At 46.1% G+C, this 16539-nt stretch overlaps 2 protein-coding genes across 2 annotated transcripts; both read left to right on the forward strand.

Moving 5' to 3' along the window:
- Positions 1-830: 830 nt before the first annotated feature.
- LOC101776417 (copper-transporting ATPase HMA5) lies at positions 831-6916 on the forward strand. Its single transcript, XM_004976406.3, has 6 exons — positions 831-1339; positions 3719-5110; positions 5193-5447; positions 5539-5661; positions 5773-6249; positions 6339-6916. Exons 1-6 carry the CDS (start codon positions 977-979, stop codon positions 6726-6728), a joined length of 3000 nt encoding a protein of 999 aa, XP_004976463.1. The 5' UTR covers positions 831-976; the 3' UTR covers positions 6729-6916.
- A 1526-nt stretch (positions 6917-8442) lies between these two features.
- On the forward strand, positions 8443-10390 carry LOC101776814 (probable phospholipid hydroperoxide glutathione peroxidase 6, mitochondrial-like). The gene is given in 6 exon segments (NM_001280840.1): positions 8443-8655; positions 8990-9066; positions 9376-9437; positions 9612-9730; positions 9908-10075; positions 10170-10390. Coding segments are annotated over 6 exon segments (507 nt in total). The 5' UTR covers positions 8443-8607; the 3' UTR covers positions 10203-10390.
- Positions 10391-16539: the final 6149 nt, after the last annotated feature.

A 16539-nucleotide genomic window follows, 5' to 3' on the forward strand; every position in this document is an offset into this window, starting at 1 on the left:
GCCTAACCGAACTGCTAACTTCTTTAATGGCATGAGCGTGGCAGTCACACTTGCAACAGAAAGAGGTCCTGATGATGAGGCGATGATCTGATCTGGCGCCCAACGCCAGCAGTGTGGATGGAATTCGGTTCGGTTGGCTTAGCTTTTTGCCTGTCTCGTGGCCAAGTGCTCTATTTTCGCCGCGGAATAGCTACTGGGTGGAATCCGATTCGTGGTTCGAGAGTGTGTTCGTGGTGATTTGACTCGAATTAGATATGAGTGCTCTGTTTTTCTTTGTTCTCACTTCTCAGGCTACATGCGTGCGTACTGACGTCGGCTGTACGCCTGTGCTAAACCGGGCAATCCGGAGTCGAATTTGGAGAAGCACATAAGTTTCTGGCAATAATACCCGCGGCTCTATTTGGCAACACACTGTCTAGTTTCTCAGGTGTTGTCATCAAAGCATTCAGGAGATTGCTAAGTGCTAACGTACGTGTTTGTTACTGCATCGTTTTTGCTTTTTATCCCTACTTTAGTGACGTCGAAGACGATGTTGAGATAATATTTTACGTGGTCATTTCTCACTATCTTTCTCTGGAACCCGACCTTTTTTTTAACGTTAGAATATTACCATTCCCTTAGCACTAATTCGTTCAGCTTTCGTGCGGGACAGCGCTAGCTGCCGAGTGCCAACTGAACGCCGCGACGGTGGGTACCGAGTCATCTGCACGTTTCAGTTACATCACCGGAAATGATTGAGACCAATGTTCACCAGTTGATACGAAGAAATGTGTGCACTTCCGGAATCGGTGTTGCGTAGCATTAGCAGTTTGCACCAGCAACAGCAAGGCATTTCCCTGCTCGAGCTGTGTGGGCTCTTCGCCGCCCTTATAAATCCGGGCACCGTTCAAACCAGACCACCCCTACCTACTACCGAATCCCCAAACCAAAACCCACGACACGCCTGACGAGCGGAGTGATCGCGGCACGGGCGGCAATGGGGGCGACTACTCGAGCCATACTCCTCTCCTGCTTCCACGGCGGGGGTGGCGGCTCCGAGGTGAGCCGGCGCCTCGCGCTGCGCCCGCGGTACCCGTCAATGCCGCGGCGCCCGAAGCGGGCCGCGGTTTCTGGCGGCTGCGGCGGCGGCGGAGGAGGAGGCGACCTGGAGGCCGCGGCAGGTGCGGGGAACGAGGAGGAGGAGGAGAAGGTGGCGGTGTTCTCCGTGTCCGGGATGACGTGCGCCGCGTGCGCGGGGTCGGTGGAGAAGGCTGTGAAGCGCCTCCCGGGCATCCACGACGCCGCCGTCGACGTCCTCGGTGGCCGGGCCCAGGTCGTCTTCTACCCGGCCTTCGTCTCGGTGAGCTCCGGGCACTCGTGAATTTTCCTTTTGCGATGTTTAATGTAATGCAGAGCTCTAGATTGGAACGCTTCGTCCCTGTCATTGCCTGAGAATCGTGCCGGTGGATGCACGCCTGCACGGTGCCTTCAATTCTACCCTTTTCGGATCATAGGATGTTCCAATCTGTGTAAAAACGTTTTTTTCTTGAAGAAGCATTATTTGTCAGTAAAAGGTATAGTAGTAAGTATATAGTTGCGGGGCATTTGGGCAGCGTTTTCCCATTAAACCCCGCCTGACGTGGCCTTCGTGGTCCATGCTCGAGACATGTGCAATCAGCTCATCCGCAAGTGATTGGTCTTAACTCTTAAGCTAGAAAAGAAAAAGTATTGCGAAATGCTGATACGTGTAGTGTTACTTGAAAGATATGTGGGTGGCCTACGAAATGGACTGTGAAAAATAGTGCTTCCATCTTAGACAGCTTTGCTTCTGATGTAGGACTGCTAACTGTGCTTTCCAAAAGGAAGAAAGGTGGCGTACCTGGCTACCTGCATATTGCTGGCAAGTTTTCAGCAACAAGTGCGGCGTGCCTTCACTCCTGACTCCTGGATTGAAATTAGAATTGAAGCCCTACCTAACATGCCTCTATACAGTAATTAGATTAACTGCTTGATCTGATGCTCCCAGAAGATAATTCCCAAGATACTTAGCTAAGGTGTCCAGCTAAAATTGTGTCGCATATATAGCTTCCATCTTTTCTTTCCCTCTAATTTACTGCTCCTCATGGAATGCTGATGCATATTGTTGTTTTTCCCTTGTTGAATATGTCTCTTTCTCCGTTCCACTCTGCATTCTGTTTCAAAGTTCCAAGTTATTGATCTGTTCACTTGGTAGTCCACTAGGTGCACCATGTATCCAAATGATTATTTAACCGTTTCGTTGGAAGCAAGGTTGAGTTATTCAAGAATAATTTGGCACTCACGTTTCCCACCTCATAATTACTTCCGTTAATCACTGGCGGTTTGGGATACAAAATCTCAATCTTGTCTGCCATCCTGATAACTTTTAAGAAAAAAGAAGATTGACTTGGAAGGCACAACACCTCTCTTTTCACTAGAATCTTAAATTCATTACAATGAATGGTTTCTCTATTATTGTAAAGCCTTTTCTAGCTAGTTGCATGATGGGACACGACGCTTCACGTGATTGCCCCTGTAGGACCACATATTTCAACTTAGTGGTTGCTTATTCACACACTATTTTATTGGATGGTATCTATGATTTGGATTGTGCCAATTCTTTCTGTATCTTGTAATTTCAACAGTAATAGCTACACTAATATAGTGAATAAGATATAATTGTCCCATTTATAGATAAAATATACTGGATAAGATGTTGAAGTACTAACACTATTCTGTTTTACTTGATGTTTTTAATGTGAAACATTAACTAGAAAACTAGTACTGTAGTTTTCATCTATTTTGGTGGCCAAATTTTAAAACATTTCATGGCAAAATGAAAAAAGAATGGGACCAATATTAGTATGTAAGAAGAAAGTCTTTTCATAACTAATATAGGTACATAACCTCTTTTGGTTTTGACTTCAGCTACCACCAAGTTATATTTAGTGTCCCTGTCTTCAACCCACTTGGAGAGGAAACTTGTCTTTTTATAGCTTGGACTAATATCTGTGCATGATCTAGTATTTGCGCACTTCCTTCCTTGGATAGTGCCTCCTTTTCCAACACCTTTCAATAATTGGGAATCAGAAAAGGAATATCCTTTTTGTAAAACGGTTAGGTTCCTGAAAACAAAAGACAATTTAATGATTGATGACTACTCAACAAGTTGCTTCCAAAGCCACTACATTTACATCAAACGGCATCCATTCTCAAACTTTGCCCTCCTGAATAAACCTGTTCAAAATATAAGGACCGTTACAGGCCTGAAAAAGCTCAGTCCACCAAGAAAGAACCTGAACTTTGGGAACAGATTGAAAAAGCAACATTTATTATTTTTATACGGAGTGGATGCAGAGTTAAAAATTTATATTTTTATGTTGACCATGAATAGGTGATAGTTTTGCTTTTGAATACCCCTTTTTGGCATGTTTCCCTTTACATATTCCAGAGAAAATGTATTTGTGCAGTTGGATTATTCAACATCCACGTTCACGCCTCTTTTCAGTTGATCCAAACAACATCGTCATAGTATATACGCTGAAATTCTCTGATCGCTCTGTTATTTGTGTATTTTGATGAACAGTTAATAGAAACCCATTCAAATTTTATTTTTAAATTATGAGTTTTTTATTGGTCATGTTTTAGAATGAACACATGTCATGTTAATTCTTGTCTCCAACATATTTTTATATTGTGATCATTTAAATCTTTTGGACAGGAGAACAAAATTACAGAAGCCATCGAGGATGTTGGTTTTGAAGCTAAGTTGATTGATGAGGACGTCATGGAAAAGAACATTCTACTATGCAGGCTACATATAAAAGGAATGGCCTGCAAGTGTTGCACAAGCACAGTTGAGTTTGTCTTGCAAGCTTCTCCTGGGGTTCAAAGAGCTTCAGTTGTACTGGCTACTGAAGAGGCAGAGATCCGTTATGATCGCAGGATTGTTTCTGCTAGCCAGCTAATCCAAGCAGTGGAAGAAACGGGCTTTGAAGCAATACTAGTCACCACAGGAGAAGATCGGAGCAGGATAGACCTCAAAATGGACGGTGTTCTCGATGAGAGGTCACTAATGATCGTGAAAACCTCTGTACAGGCCCTTCCTGGTGTAGAAAACATTAAATTCAACACTGACTTACACAAGGTCACCATCTCATACAAGCCTGACCAGACAGGTCCCCGGGACCTCATTGAAGTCATCAAGTCAGCTACATCTGGTCTTGTCAATGCATCAATATATCTGGAAGCAGATGGAAGGGACCAGCATAGGTATGGGGAAATCAAACGATACAGGCAGTCTTTCTTGTGGAGCTTAATATTCACCATTCCAGTTTTTCTCACCTCCATGGTGTTCATGTACATCCCATGGCTGAAGGCTGGACTGGAAAAAAAGGTTTTCAACATGATGAGCACCGGTGAACTATTGCGGTGGATTTTGTCAACACCTGTCCAATTTGTTATTGGTCGCAAATTTTATGCTGGTGCTTACAGAGCAATGTGCCGTGGCTCACCGAATATGGATGTGCTTATTGCTCTAGGGACGAACACAGCTTACTTCTACTCAGTTTACTCGGTTCTTCGAGCAGCTACCTCTGAGACTTACATGTCAACTGATTTTTTTGAGACTAGTTCCATGCTCATATCATTTATCCTTCTTGGAAAGTACCTTGAGATCTTAGCAAAAGGAAAGACCTCCGAGGCTATCGCCAAACTGATGGATCTTGCACCGGAAACTGCAACACTGTTAATGTATGACCACGAAGGAAATGTGGTAGGAGAGAAGGAGATTGACAGCAGATTGATTCAGAAAAATGATGTAATCAAAGTAGTCCCAGGTGGAAAAGTTGCTTCTGATGGCTTTGTTATATGGGGCCAGAGCCATGTGAATGAAAGCATGATTACTGGAGAATCAAGGCCAGTAGCAAAGAGAAAGGGTGACACTGTAATTGGAGGGACAGTGAATGAGAACGGTGTGCTCCATGTACGGGCAACATTTGTCGGATCAGAGAGTGCACTGGCACAGATTGTAAGGCTAGTTGAGTCAGCGCAAATGGCAAAGGCTCCTGTCCAGAAGTTTGCTGATCAGATATCTAGAGTCTTTGTCCCACTGGTAAGGCCATTTACATTGTATTGATCTAATCTATGGTCTACTCTTATGGAAAAATTCTGAACAATCACCTCCACGCTTTCAGGTGATTCTTTTTTCTTTGCTTACTTGGCTTGCATGGTTCGTGGCTGGAAGGCTCCATAGCTACCCTAACTCACGGATACCACCATCCATGGATAGTTTCCAGCTAGCTCTTCAGTTCGGGATATCAGTTATGGTGATTGCCTGTCCTTGCGCCCTAGGGCTGGCAACTCCAACTGCCGTGATGGTTGCAACTGGAGTTGGTGCCTCACAAGGCGTTCTGATCAAGGGTGGGCAGGCTCTGGAGAGTGCACAGAAGGTATGAAATAGTGTCATTTATTACATGGACGTACATGTTTACTGAAAAATCAATGAGTTGTTCATAAATATTAAATTGTGTTTTTTCATAGGTCGACTGCATCGTTTTTGACAAGACAGGGACACTAACCATTGGGAAACCTGTCGTTGTTGACACAAGGCTTCTCAAAAACATGGTCTTGCGTGAATTCTATGACTATGCTGCTGCAGCAGAGGTATGTACTACAACTCTTATGTTTCTCATCATCTTTTTGCTTAATTTGAGGTTGTTTAAAAACATTTCCTTCTCTTTTTTTTCCATTTTCATGGATGTTTATCTTGTTTAGGTCAACAGTGAACACCCACTGGCAAAAGCGATAGTGGAACACGCCAAAAAGTTACATCCAGAAGAAAACCACATTTGGCCTGAAGTAAGGGATTTCATTTCAGTAACCGGGCATGGTGTCAAGGCAGAAGTTAGTGACAAGAGTGTCATTGTGGGCAACAAGAGCTTTATGTTGTCATCAGACATTGATATCCCCTTAGAAGCTTCGGAAATTCTCATGGAAGAAGAGGAGAAGGCAAGGACAGGGATTATTGTGGCTATGGATCAAGAAGTTGTGGGCATAATCTCTGTGTCTGACCCGATTAAACCAAATGCCCAGGAAGTGATATCATACCTCGAGTCCATGAATGTCGAGAGTATAATGGTGACTGGAGACAACTGGGGGACAGCTAACGCTATCGGCAAAGAGGTTGGGATTGAAAAGATCATTGCCGAAGCGAAACCAGAGCAGAAGGCTGAGATGGTGAAGGAACTTCAGGTGAGCTATTTGGTGCCTTACTTTGTCGCTTTCTTGCTCTTATCTTGAGTTATTTCTTATTTACCATCTTAAAACCTAAATCCTTGCAGCTGTCTGGAAGAACCGTGGCAATGGTTGGCGATGGAATCAACGACTCCCCAGCACTCGTGTCAGCTGACGTTGGTCTCGCGATCGGCGCAGGAACAGATGTCGCCATCGAAGCCGCCGACATTGTCCTCATGAAGAGCAACCTGGAGGATGTGATCACTGCCATCGACCTGTCCAGGAAAACCTTCTTCCGCATACGGATGAACTATGTCTGGGCGCTCGGCTACAACGTCATTGGCATACCGATCGCCGCAGGGGTGCTGTTCCCGTCCACCGGGTTCCGCCTGCCGCCGTGGGTTGCCGGCGCTGCAATGGCGGCTTCGTCTGTCAGTGTCGTTTGTTGGTCCCTGTTACTGAGGTACTACAAGAGTCCAAAGATTGTTAGCAATTGATGACACAGGAACGACGGGCATGTAAAGTATGCCAAGGAAAGAAAAGAAAAGGATCCACTCAGAGTGGTCGCTCCTGGTGGAATGAATAGGGATGCTAACAATTTCATGAAACAAGATGTACATATGCGGTAGAATGTATGGATGTCAGGTACGTTTTCATGTATATATACTTTCTCCGTTCCAAATTATAGATCGTTTTGGCTTTTCTAGATGCATAGATATTATTATGCATCTAGACATAGGGTATATCTAAGTGCATAACAAACCCTATAAATCTAAAAAACCAAAACGACTTATAATTTGGGACGGAGAAAATACATGCTATCTGGTTTTCAGACGTTAGTCACCAAGGTGACACGCACTAGTTCCGGCTGAAGAAACATCCCCCGAGTCCACATAAGCTTTGGTGATCCTGTGAAATTGTAATCGCGAATCTGGCTGCTGAGTGAGCCATGATGGTTTTGAACTGATGCTGTAAGCCTGTAAAACACTAAACACTCTGTCCTGATGCAATGCAACGGACAGGGACGAGATCCCTGGAATTCTAGAAAGAAAGAAAGAGCGGAACAAATTGGAAGTAGGAGAGCGTCAGATCGAGGTGCCAACGGGATCGTATTCGACCGAAAAAACCATGCAGAGAAGCTGGTGCCTTTGTGCTGCTAATGTTGTTAGGGCGTTGTTGATTTTATCATTTTTTGCACGGTCGTTTTCCTTCCTGGCCGGGGCCGATGTTAGTGTTAGTTAATTACCTTACGACTAAGCAGCCAACTACTTTAATGATGGCACAACAGGCGCACTCGCAACAGAAAGAAATCCTGATGATGAGGTGTTGCTGTAATAATGCGCGTGCCTGAGTGGCTCCCAGTGCCACCAGTAAAAAGAACCAAAGATCAGTGTGCTAGGCCCATGGCATCACCCAGCAAACCCAGAAAGGGTCAGTGGCTGATGATTTGATTGTGATCGCTGACCGGCGACCAACCCGGTCACTCTCACGACCCGCACCGCACGGCGCACCCGACGATGGATCCAAAGCTTTTCCTGGTTGGTTGCATTGCAGCGTACGTCGACCGACCAGAGTTGAACGGCCATGCACTCATGCGGGACGTCAGAAGCTTCTCGAAACATGCTCAGGTACGCAAACGAGCACGCAACGTCAGCATCTGCGTCAGAGCGTATATCGGCGTTTCACGAATTCACGTGCCTTTGACAGCCACCGCGTACGTCTACGTGGTTACGTCTTACGTGCACGGTGCATGGCCGCGTACGCAGTGTGTGAGTAGACGCGATTGGATGGAACGGAACCAGGCCAGGATGCTTCCAGAAGCTGCCGCGACTTTTTCGGCCTCGCTTTTCACACTAGTTCCAACCGTGCGAAAGGGGGGCTGCAGGTTTGCGCAAACTGAAAACGAACCGCCCTTCCTTCCTTACAGACTCGCCGGCCCACGGCCCAGTTGCTTTTGGTGGGCTCCGGTTGAACTGAAGTCAGCAGGGCCGTGAACAACCCCATACCTCGATCTGGCCATCCAGCGCGCACGATTCCGTCCACACGCGGCGAGCTCCCGGCCGCGCGGCAGACGCGGCGCCGACGAGCTCCTCTCTCCCCTCCGCGTGGGTCGCACGCTGCTGGCTGAGGCGTTCACACTTCATCGTTATCGTCTGTCACAGCGTCCGTCATCCAATCCAACCCCCAACCCCCCGTGGGCCTGGCCGGTATAAATCCGCCCAGCCGGTGACGTCTCGTCCCGGCCCACAACCAACCACAGCTCCGCCGCTTCTGCTGCTCTCTCCGCTCCTCGGCGTCGTCTGCACGCTACCGCCTCGCAGCCGCTCCCCGACTCCGCTCAATTCTTCGCCGCCGCTGCTCGCCGTTCGCCCCAGCATGGCCGCCGCGTCGTCCACCACCTCCGTCCACGACTTCACCGTCAAGGTCAGCCCCGTTCCTCTCGCCGTCCTCTCCCCAGCGTAGATTCCGGAGGTGATGGGAATGGGACCCTGTAATTTTTCACATGGATCGTCTGCTTAGCTTGCCCGGAGAGGCCCCTAGCCCGATCCCGCTGCGTTGTGCTTACTCTGGATTCCAGTGACTCCTGATTCGTGCCGTGTGAATTTTGCTGCGGATCCGTTTGATTGGCTTGCAAAACGACTGAGTTTGTTACCCAGTTGCTAGCTGCTTCCCTGAATTTTCTGAACTTTAGATGCAGCAGCGTCCGATTTTGCAGAGAGAGTCTAACGAGTGCGTTTTGCCTGTGCGTTGTGTGCAGGATGCAAGCGGGAAGGATGTTGACCTCAGCACCTACAAGGGGAAGGTTCTCCTCATTGTCAACGTCGCATCCCAGTGGTATGAATCATCTGCATAACCTTGTCCTCCTAACGCGCCTTGCTCTGGTATGTTCAAGTTAGCTAGCACATAGTAACTAGAACTTGGGATGGTACTATTGTAATTGTTTGGGCCATTGCAAAATTGTATCAGTAATAAGGTCGTTGATGTGCTTGGAATCATTTGTGCCTACTTAATATATTCTGTAAAATAATGTTTGTCTGTGCTTACTCATTTCATTGTCTGATGTAGACATCTATGTTTGGTTGGCAATATAGAAGACATTATTCTGCACACTGCTAATTATTGTACTGTGACTGATTATTTCAGTGGATTAACTAACTCCAACTACACTGAGCTGGCCCAGCTCTATGAGAAGTACAAGGACCAAGGTGTGTACTTAATCCATTGCCTTTGTATATTCTCTGTCTTCCATTACTTGTCTATTTTCATGGCAATATGGACAATGATTTATTTTGTCCAATGCCGATTGTTCATCGATTTAAACAATTTCAGCTGTTGGTGGTGCTAATCAGTGAGTACAATTGTTAATTTGTGGTTTGTAGGCTTTGAGATCCTGGCTTTTCCATGCAACCAGTTTGGCGGGCAGGAGCCTGGCACCAATGAGGAGATTGTCCAGTTTGCCTGCACACGCTTCAAGGCCGAGTACCCCATCTTTGACAAGGTAAAAGTTCTATGCTAGTTGATGCATAGTAGGATACTAGGATATGGCTGTCTTAATACAAACATACAGTTTTCTGACTTGGCAGAATGATGTGCGGGTATTAGTGATGACCTCTACCCATGTAGAATATTATTCCTTGTGGAGTAGTACTGAGCCTAAGCTCTTATTACTTGTCAGGTTGATGTCAACGGTAACAATGCCGCACCCATCTACAAATTCCTGAAGTCTAGCAAGGGTGGCCTCTTCGGTGACAGCATCAAGTGGAACTTCTCCAAGTTCTTGGTTGACAAGGAGGGGCGTGTTGTGGATCGCTACGCCCCGACCACTTCCCCTCTGAGCATCGAGGTAAACTTCCAACACCGAGTTTTGCGTTTGTTGTACAAGCTTAACCAGTATGCTATCTTGAGGCAACTTTAACATTTTTCCCCATTCTGTGCAGAAGGATATCAAGAAACTGCTTGGGAGCTCTTAAACCATCGGGCTGGAACCTGTAGAAAAACCTGTACTCCTGCATTGCTCTGAGCGCTAAAATTTACAATAATGCGGTGTTAATAAAGTAGTGCTCCATATATCCAGGGGTTGCAGTACATGCTCTATTTCCCTTGCATGAACTCTGTACTTGTATATTTCGTTTGAATGGAGATGAGGTGCCTATGGTTATTGAGTTCTCGGGGAACAGACGCATTGACATGTTATTTCTTCAGGCTTCAGCTTGACGTAGGTGTTGATACTTGCATATGTGGAGTTGATGGTGAACACGAGCTGAACGTGATCCACAATACTAGAGTCATGCAAAAAAAAAAAATCTGTTTTCTGCAGTGCAGAGGGAGGACAGAGAAGACGAAAAACAAATTTCAAATTAGCCGAGCAAGTTCCTGTTTGGAAGTAGATATTTGGAACTTGGATTTGGCTTGGGCATTTGATACCCTCAAATTCCATCATCTGGAATCGGTCCGAGGCATTGGAATCGGTCCGAGGGATTGGCGCCCAATATCGCGGACCTTTCCCGCATAAAGGAAAGAACCTGCCCACAATTTCGAGGTCTCCTGCTATATATTGGCTCGAAATCGCTTCCCCTCACTTCCCCGACCCCCGCATGTACGCCTTCGCAACCCACGGCTCTACGCACCGCATGTACGCCTTCGCAACCCACGGCTCTACGCACTCGGGAAAAAAGAAGAGCGAGCGACTCGCAAGAGAGAGGCGGTGGCGATGGCGGAGGTGACAGGAGGTTGACCCCCACGGCGAAAGCGCTATCTCCCAGCGTCCTTGGCGTCCTCGTTCTCGTGCATCTCCAACCATCCTCCGTCATTCTCCCTCTTGCTACTCTCATCTACTTCCCCTTTCATGCTGAATCCTCCATCTTTAATCTGTACCTCCCTCACGGATCATCCAGATCAAATGATCAATTGAGGCTTCTTTTCTTCTCCCTCCATCGATTCATTCTTTTCAAACCCTAACCCCTTTTCTCTGGATTTAGCAGGTTACTTCTGTCAAGTGTTCGTTGTTCCTCGTTCCGATTGAAGGTATGTGTGCCTAAAATTGATATGTTGTTGGTGTTCCTATATGAATTTTTTTCATGCCGTGCTCTTTGAAAATCATGTGTGTGCCTGCCTGTGTGCATTGTAGTTGCATTATGTCAGATCTTGAGTTGGTTTCCTTCATTAATGAAGAAAACAAAAGGAGAAAGAGGAGGAAGATTATATTCACAGAACTATATTTTGAGGCGGTTGTTCTTGGGCTTGCATATCTTAGTTCGCAGCAGGGGCCAAGGGATTTAGGGTGCTTTAATGATGATGAGCGCAGGCATACTCTTAGGAAGTATTTGCTGAAGGAAATGTATGATAGTTCTGAAGTTACATGCTATAATGAGCTACGTTTAACTAAAAGAAACTTTCATGACCTGTGCATCATGTTGCATGAAAGTTGTGGTCTTCGTGATAGTGTTTATATTGTTGTGGAAGAAAAGGTTGCTATGTTCTTACTGGTAGTTGGGCATGGTATAAAAATGAGAGTGTTGCGTGGCACTTATAAGCGCTCTTTAGAGACTATCAGTATGCACTTTTCTATGTGTTATCAGCTATTCTATCTTTAAGTGGAGAGTTCATTAAGCTTCCTAATCCTTCAATTCAACCTCCGAATGATTGCAAATGGAAGTGGTTTGGCAATGCTCTTGTGCATTAGATGGGTGTCATGTTGATGTGTGTGTTGGTGTGCCTGACCAAGGAGGTAAAAAACAGAAAGCAACACATCACCACTAACATGCTAGGTGTGGTTGACTGGAACATGAAATTTCTGTATGTTTTTCCTAGTTGGGAGGGTTCAACTTCTGATTCAGGAGTTCTGTGTGATGCAATGAGTCGCCAAGATGCATTTGTCGTACCTCAGGGTATGACCTTTACACTTGGCAATTTATTTCTTTGTTTTGTTAGCTATCTAATTTATTTTTTTCATAATAGGAAAATATTATTTAGTTGATGCTAGTTATACCAATGGACCTGGATTTCTAGCTCCATTCAGATCCACTAGGTACCACTTAAAAGAGTGGGTTTCAAGTCAACAGCAGCCTAAAACTCTCAACGAGTTATATAACTTGTCATTCTCGTGCTAGAAATGTTGTGGAAAGAACTTTTGGTTTGTGGAAGAAAAAATGAGCAATCTTGCGTTCTCAAAGTTTCTTTGATATAAAGGACCAAGTAACAAATGTGTACATGTGGTGAAAAAAATCAATCTCAATTGCAAGTGCTAACTACAAACTAATATTGTTGCTGATCCGAATTATTAATGCTTGTTGTGTGTTACACAACTTTACAAGAGATAGACAACACCAAATGGATGATTTATTGCTACCCGAAGTGGATGATGAACTAGCTGCTATGGCCAATGAGTCTATAGATGATGCTACCTTAATTACAAGTGTTCAAGTTACTACTGAATGGAACACCTTTAGGGACCAGCTAGCTAATGACATGTTTGCTGAATACCTTGTTAGGCATGGTGAACTAGAGATGGAGTAGGTTGTGTGGGTTAGCATTCTTTTGTGATAGCTAGCTGATGGTGCCTTTTGTGATAGCTAGCTGATGGTGCCTTTTGTGATATTTTGAAAATGCATCATCCTACCACATGGCATTTGTTATCCTTTACTTATAGCACATGGCTGCAGCAAAAGCAAAGAGAGTTTACCTCACATGGACAGATGAGATGGACGCTGCCTTGTTGGTTGTACTTGTTGAGCATCACAACAATGGTGACCACTCCCAAAATGGATGGAAGCCACATGTCTACAATGCTGCTATCTAGAATGTACATGACAAGTGCAATATGGACATCACAAAAGAAAGCATATCATCTAGGTGCAAAACTTTTGACAAGCACTATGAGGTCATTAGTAAGATACTGTCACAGAGTGGTTTTGGTTGGGATTGAGAAAATAATAAGCTATCAATTGATAGTGAGGATGTCTTGTATAGATATGTGGCGGTAAGTACATGGATATTTGGTTTCTCACCGTTTTACTTTTATAATAAGACAAGTCACTTGTACTGTGTCTTTGTTTTGTTCAGAATAACAAGGCTGCAGCTTGTTACAAGAACAAGGTGGTGAAGAATTGGAATGCAATCAGCACTATTTATTCTACAGGTCATGCCAATGGTGATGGTGCCAAGACAGCTGCTGAGAGTGCACAAGATTCACATGAAGAATGTAGTGAAGCATCCCCAGATTTACCAAAAAAAGCAGCGAATTGGTGAAGCAATTCTTTGCATGCTTGGAGATAAGAAGACTTCATTTCGAGATGCTCTAAAATCCACCGAGTCATTACCATTGCCTCAGGTCACTTCTCCTGCTAAAATACTTGCTGCACTTGAACAAATACTAGATTTAGCTAGACGTGACCTTTTGCAGGTTTTATGGGAAGCTGATCCTTAATGAGCGTTTATTCCAAGCGCTTATGGAACTACCTATGGAATTCAGGAAAGAATTGCTCCTTATGTTGAATTATAGCAATGGTGGCTGATTAAGAGATGTAATGTACGCTTGCTGTTATGTAATATGGAACTGCCTATGTACACTTGCTGTTATGGCCCCTTTGAAATTATGTATTGTAAAATGTCGTGGCACTTGCAAGAGAGTTGGATTATTGATCATCAAGTATTGACTCTATAATAGATGCTTGTGATCAACATTTATGTGCTATTGTCATCGATTATTTTCCATGTTTTTAATGATATTATTTCAGTTTCTACTATTTTTTCTGAATATTTTCATGTTTTTTTGTAAAGTGATAATATAATCATCCAATAATTATGCAAGTTGTGAAATACATATTATAATGCATTTACAATGTGACAACCCAGACTGACTACAATTCAACGTTTATTATACATCCAAACAGGAATTAGAATTGGTTGATTCCAGCGATCAACTACTTGCACATCCAAACAATAGCACTGGTATTTAATATCATTTCCAATTCCCCTCAGCTTTGGTATTCTGGGCCAATTCAATTCTTCAGTCTGAATATCTACATCCAAATAGGTGAGTGCGATTTCAAGGAATCGGACTTGTGCCCGGCTACATGCCCACTGGCTCTGGTAGGCACCCGACGCTCGCTCGGTTCTGGTTTGACTTTAGAGGTCAGCTCCAAGTCAAAATCTTTTTCAAAGAAAAGACCCAACTCAAAAAATGAGAGAGGTTTTGGTTTCGCGCGTAGAAAAACACGGTGTCAGAGCAACTCCAAAAGACTGCTAATATTACCCTTAATATCTATTAAGGGGAAAAATGAAAAAAAAGAACTCCAACAGTTCCCTAAACATTTTCTAATTTTTTTGCGACGCTAAAAAACAGCCTGCCACCGCGTAAATTTTAGCGTTCGCGTTGCTTCCCCAATCTCGATTCTCATGACCGATTCTCACGCACCTCGCCACAGCGTAAATTTTAGCATTCGCGTTGCTTCCCCAATCTCGATTCTCACGACCGATTCTCACACACCTCGCCACAACTGCACCGTAGGCACCATCTGCCCGCCCTACGCCGTCGTCTACGGCTCCGGCTCCGCCGGCGGCCTGCTCATCGCTGGTACCCTCCGCGCGCCGGGTCGCCGCGCCGTCACCAAATTCGTCGCCGGCTTGCAGCCTCGTGTCCGCGTTCCCGTGCCCGGCCGCTGACGCCGCGCTCCGGCCGCAGCTCCCGAGGCCATCTGCCTCGTCATGGTCACCGACTTGGGAGGCGCCGGAGACGTGGGCAGCGGCCTGGCCATCATTCTCGGGAGCTTCCAGCAACAGAACTACTACGTGGAGTACAACCTTGGGAAGGAGAGGCTGGGGTTCCGACGGCAGCCGTGCGTCGTCGTGAGCGACCGAGCTCGCTCAGGGAGCTTCTTGCTGGCTATTTCCACGAACTAATTGCTTGTTCCACGTATTGTAGCTTGGGTTTGCAGATTGTACTGCTAATAAAATTACTACACTATCACGTATCATATCATGTGATTCATAGTCAAGCTGAGCGTGCGGGCGGGGTACCGGGCCTCGAAGTCAGCGACGTGATCTCCTGGTGACGCGGCGCCGCTGGAGATCGCAAGGGGCTGCTGATTTTGACGGAGAAAAAATCAACGACGCGGAGGCCTGGTGGGGAAGAAACAGACAATCATAATACGATGATGCGGCCTGTTTCGAAATATTAAGGACTAGTTATTAGCGTTCTGCTGTGAGCTGATATATTTTTTAGGTAAATTTTTTTTAGCATAGTAAATATATTTTTTGAGCTGCTATATAGCATTTTGGGGAATAATTTTTTTGGGGAACTCTATCATCCAAGTTTCATGTAGATGCTAGTGGGTGGATGGTCGCTGCACGGGAACTCCGTGAGTCCGTGGCTTGCATGCTGCATGCACTTGGCCGGTGGCAAGCGAGCAAGTTCACTAGTTCTGTAGTTCAGAGCTCTGAACAAAACTAGCAAGTGCACAAACGAGTTCCTATTCGTAGGCGTGTGCTACAAAACTGCAGCCGTGGTCAGATTGGGCATTAGCTGAACAGAACAGAGCTTGCACGCTTTGCACTGCTACAGGTTAGAAACTACCTGCAGAAATTATCACTACACCGCTGCCAACCGGTGATCGAAGCGAGCAGACAAGCAAACTCTTTCATCAGTTTCTTCCGCTGCATAAACTGTTTATCTTCCCAGACTAGTGTGTTTTCGGTTTTAGAACTTCATTCGAATTTCTGATTAAGCTTCACAGTTCATCGTTCATCCCCAAACTGGGTAAGGTCGGGCTCGGCCACCGAGTCCAGGCTCCGCCGGCCACGCCCAACCTCCAGACCGCCCGACGAGACGCGCCAACACCGTTCCATCCAAGCTCGATCAAGTATGTCTACTGCGATGGCCGCAGCAGTGACTCCTCCAACATCGGCGACGACGACCGCGGCCGTGGTAGATCCACCAAATCCGGCTGTTCCTGGTCCGCCGACGGCGCAGGCGCAGGCGCGGGTGTGGGCGATGGCGATGCCGGCGGCGGCGCCTTCCACGGCAGCACGAGAGGAGGGGCTGGAGGGCCTCCTGGGTCATGGCGTTGTCGTCCGTGCTGCAGGCCTGCAACGCAGCGCCGCCTGGACCGGAGCTCGCGGCATGGAAATCCATGCCTCCATGGCCGCCGCCTCCTCATTCGAGTGTGCAGCGGATGGTTTGAAGGAGGAGGGGGCATCGAGCAGAGGCAGCCCGAGCGCGGAAACGGGCGCAGGGGTCCCTACAAATTTCAGAATGGTCCCTCCACCATGACTGCTGGCGAGTTCCCCTTCCCGCGCCGCTCCGGCGAT

Source organism: Setaria italica, chromosome VII (genome assembly GCF_000263155.2).
Source record: "Setaria italica strain Yugu1 chromosome VII, Setaria_italica_v2.0, whole genome shotgun sequence".
NCBI lineage: Eukaryota > Viridiplantae > Streptophyta > Magnoliopsida > Poales > Poaceae > Setaria > Setaria italica.